The 17,230-nt window shown below is 38.0% G+C and overlaps 1 protein-coding gene across 1 annotated transcript in view; it reads right to left on the reverse strand.

Moving 5' to 3' along the window:
* Window positions 1-393: 393 nt before the first annotated feature.
* Window positions 394-17,230, reverse strand: part of PPP2CB (protein phosphatase 2 catalytic subunit beta) — a 34,387-nt gene continuing 17,550 nt past the window's right edge. Inside the window, exons 2-7 of the mRNA XM_040643283.1 lie at window positions 12,049-12,258; window positions 10,335-10,508; window positions 7,998-8,087; window positions 7,722-7,883; window positions 5,935-6,053; window positions 394-1,103 (exon numbers count right to left, since the gene is read on the reverse strand). Coding sequence (XP_040499217.1) covers window positions 1,031-1,103; window positions 5,935-6,053; window positions 7,722-7,883; window positions 7,998-8,087; window positions 10,335-10,508; window positions 12,049-12,258 — 828 coding nt within the window. The 3' untranslated portion in view covers window positions 394-1,030. The remainder of the gene's footprint in view (window positions 1,104-5,934; window positions 6,054-7,721; window positions 7,884-7,997; window positions 8,088-10,334; window positions 10,509-12,048; window positions 12,259-17,230) is intronic.

Consider the following 17,230-nt stretch of genomic DNA (forward strand, 5'->3'; position numbering starts at 1 on the left):
TTACTATACTATTTCTACTGAACTCTCTTTTGGAGATTAATTCCCATTTCTAGAGCAATAGATAAAGATAAAATATATTTTGGCTTTTAAAAGATTCTTCCTAGCTCTAGAATATTCTACAATTTTAGCATATACTCCATACTTGAATATATTAATACAAACTACCTAGTAAAATGTTTAGAGATAAAAATGGTTTCTATGGTCTAAAAGTTACCAGCCTACTATTTGAGGTTTTCTTCTGAATATAAGCCTTCCACAAAGAACATTACACGTAAATTATCATCTCAACACAACTCTTTATCACAGGTCAAGAGGTTTTCTTTTTTATTTTAAGAGGTTTTATATCAAGTGTCAAAATAGCAGAACTTTTCATTTAGAGCATACCACAGTAAATCAATTTGTTTAAAATGGAAAGTTTATTTGCTCAGTACACCAAATAGGATGCAAGCACTGTCATGACAAATATACAGAAATATGCAGATCAACATAAAACAGTAATTTAGTTTAAATGAAGGGAAACCTTTTTAAATGTTATGACAACTTACTCCCAAGAATCTTTTCTTCAGTTAATTTAACTATACATTTCAATAAAATAAAGGGTAATGGATTAAGTGGAAGTTAGCTTGTGACTTTTTCTTAAAAATAAAACTCCAACTCTATTAATCCATGCCAGTTACACTATTAACTAAAATTTCCAAGTAAGTGCAAAAGGAGATGAAGGAGTTAGTTACCTTTTTTGCTTGAACAGTCCAGAGGATAATGGTTACTACAAATACAGCAGGCAAACTGTTAAGACTGACCGATCTAGAACATAGTGCTGTACTAAATTTCAGTCTCCAATTGTGCTAAATGCTCATCGTTAGTATGGCACATTTTGGTCCATGATATGGTTTAATGCCAAGACAGATCCCAATTTGTTACAGAAACACATACGTTACTGTTGCTTTTTTTGTTTTGTTTTTAAATATATGTATTTTTAAAAAGCCAGGTATACTTCCACATACAAAGGCAGGTTTTTCCCAGGAGGAATTTACAGGAAGTAGTCTGGGGTGCGCCGGGTAACATGAGGCTCTCCACGACGAGGCGCTGGGTCAAACTGAAGGCTATAAATGGCGAAAAAGAAAGGGAGTAGTTAAAGGATTTGAATTTGCAAGCAGATCAACAAAGAATAAGATGCTGTAGGAGAAAGACCAGTACTGATTTACCGCTTTTACTATGTTTACGACTGGAATAACCCTGGGCAAGTCACTGCAGGTGCGTTCTTCCATAAAACCATCTCACAGCTATGGTGAAAACTGAAGCGGACCAAATGTCTGGGTCAGTGCCCGGCATAAAAGATTTGCGATATAATTGTCAGCTGAATGGAAGTTGTAAGCATGGACATGCTTGTTTTGTTCTAGATTAGAAGGGGAAAGCATTTAGTCTTTGAGGATTAAGAATGATGTTAGGGGCACCTGGGGGCTCAGTCGGTAAAGCATCTGCCTTTGGCTCAGGTCACGATCCCAGGGTCCTGGGATCAAGCCTGTGTCCCCCTCCCCACTTGGCTCAGAGTCTTCTTGTTCCTCTCCCTCTGCCCCTCCTGTTCGTGCTCTCAAAGAAATAAAATCTTAAAAAAAAAAAAAAAAAGTGTTAGCTGTGGGGTTTCTGTAGATGACCTTTATCAGGATGAGGAAGTTCCCCTGACTAGTTTGGTGTGTATTTTTATTATGAAAGTGTGCTGGATTTTGACAAATGTTTTTCCTGGCTTAACTGAGATGATCCGTGGGGTTTTTTTTTGTCCAATGGTTTATTATAAGCTTTGGTTTTTCATACTTTGAACCAACTTTGCCGCCTTGGGATAAATCACACTTGGTCATTGTGTATAATCCTGTCTGTGTATTACTGGATTCAGTTTGCTAATATTTTGTTACAGATTTTTACAACTATCAGCATAAAGAGTATTGGTCTGTAGTTTTCTTAAATTATCTTTGATTTTGGTATTAGGGTAAAACGGGCCTCCAAGAATACATTGGGAAATGACCCCCTCTATTCTATTCTTAGTCTCTGTGAAAAACTGGTGTTAATTCCCTTTTAAACTTTTAGTCTTTTCATCAGTGAAGCCAGCCGGTCTTGGGAGCTTTTCTTTGTAGGAAGTTTTAAAATACTTATTATATTAAAATATTAATTTTAATATTTATTAATATTAAAATATTAGTAATTTAAAATATTAATTCAACTTTTTCCACTTGTTACAGGTTTGTTCAGATTTTCTTACTCAATTTTGGTCATTTGTCTTTCTAGGAATTTGTCCAATTTATCCAAGTTACCTAGTTTGTTGCCATACAGTTATTCACTGTATTCCCTTGTAATTCTTTTTATTTCAGTAAGGTCCGTAGTGATTTCGGTAATGTGAATCTTCACTCATTTTTGTTTGGTCAGTGTGGTTAAGGCTTTTTCAATTTTGTTGAAAAGAACCAACTTCTGGTTTTGTATTTTTTCTATTTTTCTACTATTTCATTTATTCCCACTCTTTATTTCCTTTTGTATGTTTGCACTGGGTTTAGGTTGCTCTTTTTCTAGGGTCCTTAAAGTGTAAAGTTAGGTTACTGACTTGAGATCTTTCTAAAAATCTGATTTTTAGTATAGGCACTTACAGTTATATATTTCCCTGCAAACAATGCTTTCATTGTACCCCGTAAGTTTTGGCACATGGTATTTCATTTTTATTCATTTATTCAAAGTATTTTCTAATTTCCCTTATGATTTATTCTTTGACTCAGGTCATTTAAGAGTGTGTTAATTTCCACATATACATTTTCCAGTTTTCCTTCTATTTCTGATTTCTAATTTCATTCCATTGTGTTTGGAAAACATACTTTGTATGACTTCAATATTCTCTTTTTTAAGGGGGGCAGAGGGAGAGAGGGAATCTTAAGCAGGCTCCATTCCAGTGTGGCGCCTGACCTGGGGCTTGATCTCATGACCCTGAGATCATTATCTGGACACTTAACTGACTGAGCCACCCAGACACTCCTCAATATTCTGAAATTTACTGAGGCTTGTTTTATAGCCCAGCATATAGTCATTTTAGAGAATGTTCCATGTGCCTTTGACCAAACTGTATTCTGCTACTGTAGGGTGGAGTGTTCCATAAACGTTAAGTTACAGTACTTCTCAAGTCTTCTATGACCTTGGTGATCTTCTGCCTAGTTCTATTATTGAAAGTGGCATAATAAAGTCTCCAACTACTGTTGAATTGTCTACTTCTCCCTTCAATTCTGTTCATTTTTGCTTCACAGTTAAGAGTGTTATGTTTATAACTGGTATATATTCTCTTAATGCTTTGACTCCATCATTGTGAAATGTCTTTGTCTAGAAACAATTTTTACTTTGAAAATCCGATTATTAGTATAACCAGTTCAACAGCCATCTGGTTGCTGTTAGCATGGTTATCTTTTTCACGTAATTTACTTTGAACCCATTTGTTTTTAATCTAAATTATGTTTTCGAAAGTAGACATCATAAAGCTGAATCTTAAAAAACAAAAAAACAATCTGATAGTTTTTGCCTTTGATTGCATCACTTAAACCACTCACATTTAATATTGCTGTGACTGGATATATACCTGCCATTTTCTTTGTCTTGTTTCTTGGTTCCCACTTTAACTGCTTTTTTATTAAAAGCATACTTCTTTGTGTGACATTTAAATTCCTTTAATAACTTTATTTTTCCTAAATTATCTTATTGGTTGCTTGAGAACTTAAATATACAACTTAACGTATGGAATTCTGCAGATTTATACATTCTAGTCAATTAAGAGAAATTAACTCCTATAACAGTAACTCCTTTCCATTTCCTCTTTTGCTAATGATGTTATGTTAAAATCCCCAAAATGCATTGTTATAATTACTGTTTCATACAATCTCATGCCCTTAAAGAAGCTGAGAAAGGAGATCAAGTGTGTATAGATTCTATTAACCTTCTCATTTTCTTCATATTCTTCCTCTAGATTCAAGTTATTAATTAAGAAACACATATACACGACAGTAATCGTAAATGACAGTGTAACTCTATCTTCTTAACTGATTTGCAAAAACAATAAGGATGTATTTGTAGTACAGCTGAATTTTTAAGAATTGTAACAGACAAAAGAAGAGCCAAGAAAAGTCTTGCTGGCATCACAGTCAACACTGGGATACAAGACGACTATGCACGTCTATTAGCTATACCCACCTAGGAACAATTAGAGTAGCACTTGGGGCATTCCTGAAAACATTCCCAAGCCACACACAATGTCAAATAGTTTACCCCCAAAATTCATGTCCATTCGGAACCTCAGAATGTGGCACTATCTGGAAATAAGGTCTTCGCAGATGTTAAGGGGAGCTCATACTGGATTAGGTGGAGCCCTAAATTCAATCTGGTGGTGTCCTTTTTTTTTTTTCCCCTTAGAGGATGAGCAGGGAGGGGCACAGGGAGAAGAGAGGATCTCAAGCAGGCTCCATGCTCAGCATTGAACCGAACACGGGGCTCCATCTCACAACCCCAGGATCATGACCTGAGCCAAAATCAAGAGTCCAATGCTCAACCAACCGAGCCAGGCAGGCGCCCCGCCAATCTGATGGCACCTTTGTTAAAGGAGAAACAGACACACGGGAGAGCGCCACGTGAAGACAGGGACTGGGGTGATGCGTCTACAAATCAAGGATTGTAGGAGCCGCCAGAAGCTAGGGAGAGGCAAGGAAGGATTCTCCCCTAGAGCCTTTACAAGAAACCTCACCCTGCCAACACCTTCATTTGAAACTTCTAGCCTCCACAACTGTGAGAATAATTCCGTTAGGGCAACCACTTTGTGGGAATTTGTTACAGCAGCCCTAGGAAACTAACACATAGATAAACCAACAAAAGGCTACGTAACCCTCAATGATACTAGGGGTTTGAACACAATCTCTAATTAAATACTGGCTGATCAAGTTACTCTGACCCAGGAGCAACTCCTACGAAGCCAGGCTTAAAATCCCATTCACATACATCTCTGACAGTCTGGAAAATGACACTATGGGCATCCTTAAGGTTGAGCCCTCTCAGGATTAATCAAACAAGGAAAATCCAAGGTACTAGTGTGCTTGGTTCAACTGTGAGCCAAATTGTAAATTCCTTCAACTCTGAGAGCAACTTCTTAGCCACATACATTCCCAGTGATCTTACTGGATTAGGGTGAGCCCTAAAATTTCAATGACCAAGGAGGCTTGAACACAGCCTCTCACCAATAAGTGGCTTGTGCCCACCCAGAGGGAACCTCTAAATAACTCTGTTGTTTAGTTAACAGAGGCTAAAGATTAAAACCAGGAAAAAATCTGAGAAGGGCCCAAAGTAGAATGACTATGGAGTAGTTTCTGGTCAAGGGATCTGGAAAGATGGGGAGGGAACAGGATATGGCTCAAAGTCCACAGACTGTTATTACTGAGATTTAGTACATTTTCTAGAATGTGTTTCTCTATGGGCTGTATAATTTTGGACAATATTCAAAAACCTACAATGATTGTTTAAAATAACCCTTCAGGGGCACCTGGGTAGTTCAGATCATTAAGCATCTGCCTTCGGCTCAGGTCATGGTCTCCAGGTCCTGGGATCAAGCCCATCGCTGGGCTCCCAGCTCAGCGGGGTGTGTGGGTGTGTGTGTGGGGGGTGGTGGGTGTGTGGGTGTCTGCTTCTCTCTCTTCCTCTCCCCTGCTTGTGCTCTCTCTCCATTGAATACATAAGATCTTAAAACAACAGCAACAACAACAACAACAAAAACCTTCCAGTTAAATGACTGTTTCTGCTGGGGAGAGGGTCTGCCATGTTCCTCGTTCCACTATTCCAGAAGCAGAAATCCTCTAATTTTAATAACCTACATTTAAAATTTTCTTTCTAAAAGCAATTATACTATTTAAAAATTTTTCAGTTACTTACAAGGAGTATTTTAAAGTGTCATCTAATTCCATGATAGCAGCCTGGTTCCCACAACGGTAGCAGTAATTGGGTGCACTGAAAATGGTAACCACATTCCGATCATGACACCAATTGTACCCCTGCAGCATTAAAAAAACACAAAACATTTCACTATAAAATTATCATCTTGACATGGGTCAGTTTAGAAAACTAAATTCAAAATTACAAATATTCTCGGTGGAAATGTAGTCTTCTCTGCTCCCTTATATGGTATCCATCCTTCACACGGTGCCCCTGCACGGAATAGTCCAGGGCTGGGCCCAGCGTACTGGGCCACGGAGCTCAGGAATGGCGTGGTTCTGTTTACATCTATGCTTCGGCTCTTGGCTCGGATATGTATTAATGTTTCTCCCACAACGATGGAAGATTAATTTTTCTTTATACCAGTTTTTGCTTTATATATTTTGAATCTATTCCTAGGTAAACACAAATTCACAATTATTTCTTCCCTAGAGAACTGGGCTAGTTTTCATCAGTAATGACCTTATTTTTATCTCAGAGGCTATTCTGATGCATATTATTAGCTGTACTTTGAATCATTATCTAATTGATATACCAATACACCATTTTCCCTCTACTTCTAGTCTCTAGTGTCATTATGTTTTAATTTTTATTTTTTTCATTATGTTTTAGATTCATCCCAAGTAGCAGCTGTATTTTGATGATCTAATTCAGAGTCTCAGTATTTTAGGGAAGTAAAAATTTTCATCCATTCACATTTCTTATGATTACTGACATAATTAAGTTCATCTTTACCATATGAATTTATATTCCTTATTACATGTTCTCACCCCTCCTGCCTCAACTGCCTTTAAGTTTTCTCTAACATCTTGAAGCTACTCCCCGATTTAAAAGAATAAAATTCTATTTACATCCCTTTAGTATTTATAAAATAGTAACATCATGGTAGAGAAATCTGGCAGCCAGTTTAACTAAGTGATTCAAGCTGATGCCACGAACAGTGGGGTAAATAGATTCCATGACCCTAATATGATGCACTGAGAAGAATGTCACATCGTGGTGTGGGAAGCCTGCCAAAAATGCATACCCTGAATCATAAGGAAACATCAGCCGAACCACAAGCGAAGGATAGTTCTACAAAATAAAACTGCTTGTAGTCTTTAAAAATGTAAAGATCATGCAAAACAAAATCTGAGGAATTATTTCCATACCAAAGGAGACTGAACACAGCATGATCCTGGATTAGATTATACATGCACATACACGGCTGAATTTTCCTATCAAGAACATTAGTGAGCTACTAGAAAATTCAAATGACGTGTTTAGATTAGATCATAGTACTGTATCAATGCAAATTTCTGGACTGTGATAATTATACTGTAGTAACATAAGAGAACGTCTTTATTTTTGCAAAATATACATGAAATTTGGAGGTAAAGGAGCACCATGTCTGCAACTGACATTCGAATAACTTCAAAGAAACGTGTGTGGACGAAGGGAAGCTGGAAATATAATGCTAAAATATGAAAATATATTTGAGGAATCAGTGTAGGATATAAGGGAATTTTTTGGTAATATTTTTGAAACTTTTCTCTATGTCTAAATTAATTTCCAAAGTGGGTTATAATTTTGCTCTGGCCCACTAGTACTTTCCCCTATTTGCTAAAACCAGCTCAATTTTTTCTCCTTTCATTTAGGTAATAAGAAGGAAGGTTTCATAAAGCTTTATTACAGAGATATATATTTATGTGAAATAAGGATCATCATCTTGTAGGAAAAAGACATACCTCCATTACAAGTTGGTGGGCTCGAGAAACCAGTGTGAGACCATTGGCGTGGTTAAACGTTTCAGAAATGTCCTGTCCAAACGTGTAGCCAGCACCACGTGGGGAGATACCCCACCCACCACGATCATCCGGATCTGACCACAACAGATCACACATTGGGCCCTGGCCAAGAAAATTAAGTACATGTTATAAATTATTAACAGTCAAGTTTAACTAATTTAGCTTTGCAACAATGTGGTTCTATTTCTTTCTTTTTAAAATTAAAATTAAGTTTACCTCATGTGGAACTTCTTGTAAACGATCCAAAGCTCTTATATGATCCAGTGTATCTATGGATGGAGACAGGCCACCGTGGAGGCAGAATATCTGTGATTTAAAAAAGTCTTATTAAATACTGAAAGTTAATGGGAGAATAAATAATGGTTACAAAATGTAAATCTTCAGAGCTCTTCTTTTCAAAATAAAGTTTAATAGTATTCACTGTGGAAAATTTGTAAAATACAATGGAAAAGGAAACAAAAATCAAATTACTACAGGGAGCTATTGGTACTTTAAAATATTTCTTTTTTCCTTATAATCCTAAGTATTTTTATAGTGTTTTTCTCCCTTCTCTAGTGAATGGATCTCCTTTCTTGTAACTCACCATTACATTTTCTGCTAACATATACAATTTTTTTGTTTCTCTTACAGCAAGGACACTACCAATTCCTGTTATTCGCTCCAACAGTTTTTCAGCTTTCTTAAGAGTTCTGAGTACATAATCATGTTGTTAGCAAAAATATTTGTTAATTTCTTCTCAATGTTTATACCTTTAATTCTTTTTAATGCTCAGTGCACTGACTAGGTGTCCCAAAACAAAATTGAAAAATACAATTTTTCTGTTTGTTTTAGGTAAAATACCTATTCCCAGACCCATCCTCTAGGTAGAGATTCTGGATCAGAGAGAACAGTAATATAAATTTTAGAGGGCATTTTTCTCCTGATTTTGATGAGGTTTCTGATGTTTTGCTGATTAAGTATAGCCAGTATAAGTTTCTTTATTCAGTTAACATTATTTTATTTTACTAATTACTGAGTTTTATTTTTTGGTGCTTGCCACGTCTGGTTTGGTACTGAGGTTATACTAACCTTACAGAATGAATTTTGAAGCTCTTCATCTTTTCCTAAGCTCTAGAACACAGAAATTACGTATGTTCCTTAAAGGTTTGGTAGAATTTGCCTAGAAAACTATCCAGACCTGGTTACTTTTTCAGTTTTTTCTAAGTCTGGTAGTTTATTTACATTGGCCTAATTTCTTCAAAAACTCTTTTGCTATAGTAAATTTCATCTTTTCAAGTGCAACAGAATAAAGCTGTACCCTATGTTACTGTGATACGTAAGCACATCCATATTGATAGTAATGCCTTATTTCTCATTCCTAGTGATTTTCTGGTATCCATTTGTGTGTTTTTTGTTTTTGTTTTTGTTTTAAAGATTTTTTGGGGGTGGTGGTGGAACAGAAGGAGAGAGAGAATCCTGAAGCAGATTCCCTGCTAGCTTGGGGACTTGATCCCAGAACCCTGACATCATGACCTGAGCTGAAATCAAGAGTCAGATGCTTAAACAACTGAACCACCCAGGCACCCCTCCATGACTGCTTTTGTCTTTAATCCTATAAAATAAGTTTATTTTACAATGGCACTGAGTTAAATATTTCACATTTCCTTTAATTTTTCTAAAAAATAAATGTGAGACTATGCATATCCTTGCATTTCATCCCTGTTTATATCCAAAAATTTTGGTCTACATCATACTTTCACTGTCATTTAATTTGTGAACTCTTGTTTTCTTTCATTTTAGCCAAGTTTAGGCAAAATATTGTCCTTTGAAATTAATGACTTCAGTGTCCAGTATCACGGCTGGGAAAATGTGGACTGTCAGGACCACACAGAAAAGGCTGTAACCAACTGATGAGTGGGTCTACAATGTCCGTAACAATTCTGGGCTTTATACAGTCTAGGAATTGTAGACTTGTACCACGTATTATTTATTTTTTGGTACTATATGCTTCATAAAGTTAAATCAGTTCATGTTCACAGGGATTATCTCTTAGAAACTCAGATGATAGAAACTTGCACAATTTTCTTATATTTTTGAATGTTTTACAGTATAATACTCTTACAGGTGGAAACAAAGCATACACTTCTTAATGAAGATGTAATACACAATATTACTGCTTGCAATTACCATGAAAACAGGACTAAAAAGTTATTATTGGTAACCAGCAAACACTGTGTATATGTACAGAGCTCATTTTAAAAAACAGCTTTCCTTTACTAGTATTGTACTTCAGGGTCTTAAGCATTTATTTATGATATTTATAATAGAAAATCGTATTGGCGAATTCTTTGGCAAAAATATTTACACACATATCTGAGAACAACAGGGAAATCTGGTCAAAATGTGCATAAAACTTACCCTAATTCTCTATTCTGAAATTTTAATTATAAGGAAAAGAGGATGAGAAGGCCAAGGAGATGCAGAAATCATGTCATGTAAATTTAAACCCGGAATTACTAATAGAAAATCTTCTCTTTTATTCCTCCCCCACCCACCATAAAAGCACATACACACCTGTCCATCTACTAAAGCTGTAAGTGGAAGGTAATCAAATAGATCTGTAAAATATTTCCAAACATTGGCATTGCCGTACTTTCGCAGACATTCATCATAAAAGCCATATACTTGGGTAATTTGTCGGCTTTCATGGTTTCCTCTCAATATAGTAATGCGTTCTGGATAACGCACCTGCAGGAAAAGCAAAAGAAATTCATGGTACAAAGTGTATTTTACCAGTGTTTTGTTAAGCACATTAACTTCTGACCCATTTCTTTAAATGGTTATTTGTGTGCTGTTACATTAAATGTTAATTCTTACTCAGAGTTAAAAATTTTCTCATTCATTATTGACTGACCTTTGAAATATTTATAGTCCTTTGTCTTCATTACTATTTAAACCACCCTCATTGGAACCCTTACTGATATCTATGTTATTATAATAAAATTGTATCTCATTCTTGGTCTTATTAATATCTTCTTCATCCTCAAACCATCACCAGTCTTCTAGGTCTTTCCAGAACACTATGTCTTATTGCTAAATGGATACTGATGGTCAAAGACTTGGACCTGAGACAAACTCCTTTATATACTAACTAAGTATGTATTTGCTAACAAAAACAGGCCCTTGCCAAATCTGGGCAAGATTTCAAATGTATTTAGAGTCTCCCTTTCATAACAAAACACAGAGACATACCTTACAGCATACTATTTGGTTAGGAATGTGTCTGATAAGAAGTATGAAAAAGCAGCAGATTCTGTTAACCAAAATAACCTACAAGCTGCAAATGCATACTTCAATTTATACATATTTACTAACTATCCATTATGTGCCCCAAATTAAGCTGTTTAAAGCTAGGTGCCAGGTCCACATAAACATAATACATGACTTCTGTTTAGGCACTCATCTCACCAAGGAGGTATGAGACGTAAATAATACAAGGTAATAAGCCACTATGTGATATATGTAAGCGGTGGGAAAAAAAGTGTCCCAGTAATTCAGAATAGAAGGAATAAGGCTAAAATGGTTGAAGGCTTCAAGAAAGATGTAGGATTTAAGTGAGTCTTTGCAGAAGGGGTTAGAAATCAGAGTAACCTTCTGGGGCAATCAGATAAGGAAGTAATGAAGACAGGCAGAGCACCGGAGCTCTTCCATCAGAGCTAGAGTTTATGCTACCAAACACTGGCAGGCAAGTTCAGGCTACGCTACAAAGGGCCAGCCAAGGAGTCTGAGGCAATATGGAATCTGAAGAGTTTGGGGACAGAAAAGAACAAGTGTTAAGTAACAGAGATTCAATCTTGAAGCATACGTATATAAGACAGTGTTGAAGGGGTGAGAAACATTAGTTCCCATACTCTTACACTAACTGAAGCTGTGAAGTGATGAAGATATGAATTGTGTGACAGAAAAAAAGAAACACAGGAATAACAGACTTCTCGAGGCAAGAATTAAATTGACTGTATGAGGGATACCTGCCTCAGTAAAAAATGGTTCCAAGACTTCAAGCTGTAGATTACCCAAGGGAGTGATTTAGCAGAAGCTGGCAGGACACATTAAATGTATAATTTTCATTTCTCTCTCTTTTACAAGATGTAAAACCAACTATTATATTTTAAGGTGCTATAAACTGAATGGATCATAAAATATAACAGATGATATGCAGTATTGCCATCCTCGCCTTCTGCAGGTTTAAAGCCTGAAAAAAAATTAAACTGAGTTTCATTCATCATACCTTTAATGCCACAAGAAGAGTCACAGTCTCCACTGAGTAATAGCCTCTGTCTACATAGTCGCCCATGAACAGATAGTTTGTATCCGGTGATTTTCCCCCAATTCTAAAGAGTTCCATAAGATCATGGAATTGACCATGCACATCTCCACACACGGTAACAGGACAACGAACCTCTTGCACATTTGATTCTTTTGTTAAAATTTCCTTAGCCTGTTAAAAAAAAGAAATGAAATCATTAAAAGCATCATTTCTTGCATATTAAAAGAAAATATTGGGGAAAAAAGACACCTGAAATAAGCCTTAGAAAATTGTTAACACTAAAACCACAATGAGATACCAGTTTGCATCTACTGGGACAGCTAAATTTAAAAGGGAACAAATGTTTCTGAGGATGTGGAGAAATTGGAACTCCCGCACGCTGCTGGTGGGAATGTAAAGTGGTACAGCTGCCGCGGAAAACAGTCTGGCGGTTCCCCAAAACGTTAAACATAGAATTACCACGTGATCCCGCAATTCTGTTCCTAGATGTGTGCTGAAGAGGCATGAAAACCCAAGTTTACACGTGTTCATGGCAGCTTTATTCCTAATAGCGAAAAAGTGGAAACTACCCAAATGTCCAATAAGTGATGAGGGAATAAATAAAATGTGGTGTTACTCGTTCGACAGAGTATTATTCAGCAATAAAACTACTGATACACGCCACAACTCTGAAAACACTGCTCACTGCAAGAAGGCAGTCACGAATGGCCATATATACTATGACTCCATTTAAGGGAAATGTCCAGAAGAGGCAAATATACAGAAAGATTAATGGTTGCATAGGGCTGAGAGGCCTGGGGGATAAAAGCTAAGAGGTACAGGGGTTCCTTTTGTGGGTAATGAAAATGCTCTAACATTGGGGTGATGGATGTACATGGCTGACTCTACTAAAAACCAGTGAGCGGCCGCCTGGGTGGCGCAGTCGTTAGGCGGCTGTCATTGGCTCAGGGCGTGATCCCGGCATTCCGGGATCGAGCCCCACATCGGGCTCCTCCGCTGGGAGCCTGCTTCTTCCTCTCCCACTCCCCTGCTGTGTTCCCTCTCTCGCTGGCTGTCTCTCTGTCAAATAAATAAATAAAATCTTAAAAAAAAAACCCAACCAAATAAAAAAAAACCAAAAAACACCAGTGAGCTGTATACACTACACGAATGCATCGCACTCATGAGGAATACAATAGGAATTCTATCTCAAAAAAGCTGTTTTTGGGGGGGCACTTGGGTGGCTCAGTTGGTTAAGCATCCAGCTCCTGATCTCAGCTCAGGTTCTGATTTCAGGGTTGTGAGTTCAAGCCCTAAAAACCAAATCCCCCCCCCAACGAATAATCTTAATTTGCATTTAAAAACAGGGTAATTAAAGTTACAAATCAGTTATTCTAATTTTTTGGTAAACAAACACCTTCTTACACCAATTCATGGGCTAACCTTCAACCTCCTTATTCCAACTATTTAATGTATTACTCAAATTAGCATCTACCAGCACGAAGCCCTGAAGGACAGAATTTTATTATATAAACAACAGCAAATTAAACATACAGACTAAATTCCTCACACCTCATCTACCCAGCAACTTTGTCTAACAGAAAGAGCCCAGAATCAGAGAAAATTTAAAAAGGCCTCTGAAGTAACAGAAGAGATTGTGATAAAAGTCTATGTAGCACCTCCCCACCAATCCGCCAGAACAGTCTCCTAGGCCCTCTTCTGGCCTGTTATGTGCAAATTCTAATAAGCTACTTATAGCTTCCAGGTGTAGGGCAGGTTAGGAACAGAAAACCACGGAGAACAAGAGGTAGAACTGGGACCAAGAACAAGAAACAACCGGAGGGTGAGGGTGATAGGAGAGAAAACGACGCGGCAACAGAAGTCAAACACGAAGGATGCAACTTAAAGCAGGACCGAGTAGCGGAGAGCGGAGACTGATAGGAGAGGAGAATTTTAGGGGCATTTCTCTGCCTTGCCAGATGGGATCATGTAAAGAGCATTTAAAAACATGAATTTTGAGTTTCTATACGGAAGTTCCTATTGGTCTGCATCTCTGTCAACAGACTTATTTAACATTCTTGCTAATGGGTATGAAACAGTATCTTTCCATTTGCACCTCTAATAGGTATACTTTTTTAAAAAAAAGCAGCTTTTTATGTTTATTGGTGTGTGTGTGTGTGTGTGTGAAATGCCTAACTCACAAAAATAGGCTATTTGGTTGTTTATGTTTTCCCTATAGAGTTCTACCAGTTTTCCCTCTTTATGGTCTGTGCTGCTTCGGTCTTGTTTTAGAAGTTGTCCTCCTGGGACGCCTGGGTGGCTCAGTAGGTTAAGCGTCTGCCTTCAGCTCAGGTCATGATCTCAGGGTTCTAGGATCGAGCCCTGCATTTGGCTCCCTGCTTAGTGGGGAGTCTGCTCCTGCTCCCTCTATCCCTCCCCCTGCCCTTGTGTGCGCGGTGTCTCTTGTCTCGAATAAAGAAAATCTTAAAAAAAAAAAAAAATTGGGGGCGCCTGGGTGGCACTGCGGTTAAGCGTCTGCCTTCGGCTCAGGGCGTGATCCCGGCGTTATGGGATCGAGCCCCACATCAGGCTCCTCCGCTATGAGCCTGCTTCTTCCTCTCCCACTCCCCCTGCTTGTGTTCCCTCTCTCACTGGCTGTCTCTATCTCTGTCGAATAAATAAATAAAATAAAATCTTAAAAAAAAAATTGTTCTCCAGACAGAGGTCAAAGAAGGTATTCCTGCATTTTAATCCCAGTTTTGTTTTTCACACTTAAAACATGTCTTTAACTCAATTGGAATTTGTTATATAATATAATGTAGGGTTTCATTTTTTAAAAAAGATTTTAAGTTATCTCTACACCCAATGTGGGGCTCGAATCTACATCTCCGAGCTCTAGAGTCCCACGCTCTTCTGACCGAGCCAGGCAGGCGCCCTGTGATTCATTTGTACTTTATTTTTCCTAATGGTTGGTTAGCTGGCCCAGCATTATTTATTTATATATATAGTGCCATCCTTTTGTAAAGACCCATGTTCTGTTTCCTGGTTACCCTCAGGCCTTCCTAGGGAAGGGTATACCCTCTCAGACTCCCTTATAATTCTTTTCCTGAAGATGCTGCCTGTCTTTTGACTTGTACTGCTCTCATCACTGATGGTGCCCTGAGCTGGCCAGGACCTAAGCTGAAGCTGTGGACCCGCCTGGCCCTCACTCTGAGCCCTAACTACGCCAAGCTGCTCCTCTACTTCCAGACATGGACGGAATGCCGCATGGTGGGATGGGGGCTCTGGCTTCCTGAGCAGGGGCTGAAGGAGGGATGCGTGATCTGGAAATAGGGGGGAGTCATCTCAGGGAGTGCACCTTGACTGGGGGGAGACACAGAAAGAAGGCAACAGGGAAACAGCCAACCTGTTTTTTCCTTTCGTGGACCTCTCTGAGGTGTTTGTCTAGATTCAGCAGAAGCCCGACCTTCCAAGCTAATCCATCACGTTAATCACCCTGCTTCACAGCTTTGTTGCCTGATTTTATCCCTTCCCCTTACCTACTTGGGCTTGCACCGTCCCAGAAGAAAGTTCCAGCATCTTAATCCTGGCCTCAGATTCCTTCTCACTGGTCTACTGTCCAGGCGTCAGTAGAGTCTGATTTAATTACCGTGAGAAATCATGGCAACAGGGAAGTGAGGCTCCCTTCCTTATTCCTTTTATTCAAAATCATCTATTTTTGATCCCTTCATTAAGCCTGCCGTATGAATTTTATTTTTTTTTAAGATTTTATTTTATTTATTTATTTGACAGAGACATAGCCGGCGAGAGAGGGAACACAAGCAGGGGGAGTGGGAGAGGGAGAAGCAGGCTCCCAGCAGAGCAGGGAGCCCGATGCGGGGCTTGACCCTGAGCCGAAGGCAGACGCTTAACGACAGAGCCACCCAGGCGCCCCTGACATATGAATTTTAAGACTAATTTTGTCAAGGCCTATTAAAACTTTGTTGATATTTTTGACTCAAATTCCACTGAATTTATATTTGTAGTCATCTTTAGAATACTCTTTCCAATGATGAATATGGTATTGCCCGTTATTTAGATTTCCTTTATTCTTCAATTTCAGAATTGTCTAATAATGTCTACTTGTTGCTGCTATCAGATGTAATCCAAAGTAATTTATATTTGATATATGCTGGGATTTTAAAAATATCTCTTATGCCAGATTTTTACATAATACCCTTACAACTTGGAATACTGAAAACTAGTTTATAGTCTCTTGGATTTTTCATACCTACTATAGAATGACAATTTTGGTCTTTCCCTCTATAAATCTTATAATTACTAATGTCATAGTCTGTTTGGCCTGTTGTAACAAAAATGCCATAGGCTGGGTAGCTCTGGAACAACAGAAATTTAATTCTCGCAGTTCTGGAAGTCTAAGATCAAGATTTCCTGAAACTTAGTAAGATCAACCTTCTTCGATCTATAAATTTCATAATTTCTTAAGGTAGGGGAAATTTTAAAATGATAAGGATTAAGGAATACACTTGTGACGAGCAGCAGGTGACGTATGGAGTACTGAATCACTATATTGTACACCTGAAACTAATATAACACTATGTTAAACCGGAACTTAAAATTAAAAAAAAAAATTAAAAAAATTTCTTTTAGAGAGGCAGGGAGGTGGGGCAGAGCATGAGGGAGAGAGAGAATTTTAAGCAGGCTCCACACCCAGCATGAAGCCCTGTGTGGGACTCATCTTACAACCCTGAGCTCATGACCTGAGCCCAAATCGGATGCTTAACTCGCTGAGCCAACCAGGCACCCTTTCTTTTTTGCTGTCACCTACATTCCTTGTGATGATCTCAAGTCTTAACTTTACAGAGGCAGTTAGATTTTTTTCTGCTACAGCTATTCTGCTTTTCTTGTTATTACTACTACTGGTTTTGCCCTCAATTTGTTTCTAAATATTCAGCTCATGCTATGCTTTTGTTTTTAATCTCCTTTAATTAATCCACATCGTAGTGAGTTGTTCTATAGATTGGGCACATCTGGGTAATTTCTTTCTGTTCCTTAGGATAAGGTCTGCTTTTTTAAATCTTGGGTTCTTTGTGTATTTCCCGAGCTATGTCCCTCCCTTGCTTGCTGCTGTTTGCTTTGCCATGCTGTTCTCACTTTCCTGCTG

This window comes from Ursus maritimus, unplaced genomic scaffold (assembly GCF_017311325.1).
Source record: "Ursus maritimus isolate PB19 unplaced genomic scaffold, ASM1731132v1 scaffold_28, whole genome shotgun sequence".
In the NCBI taxonomy this organism is placed as follows: Eukaryota; Metazoa; Chordata; class Mammalia; order Carnivora; family Ursidae; genus Ursus; species Ursus maritimus.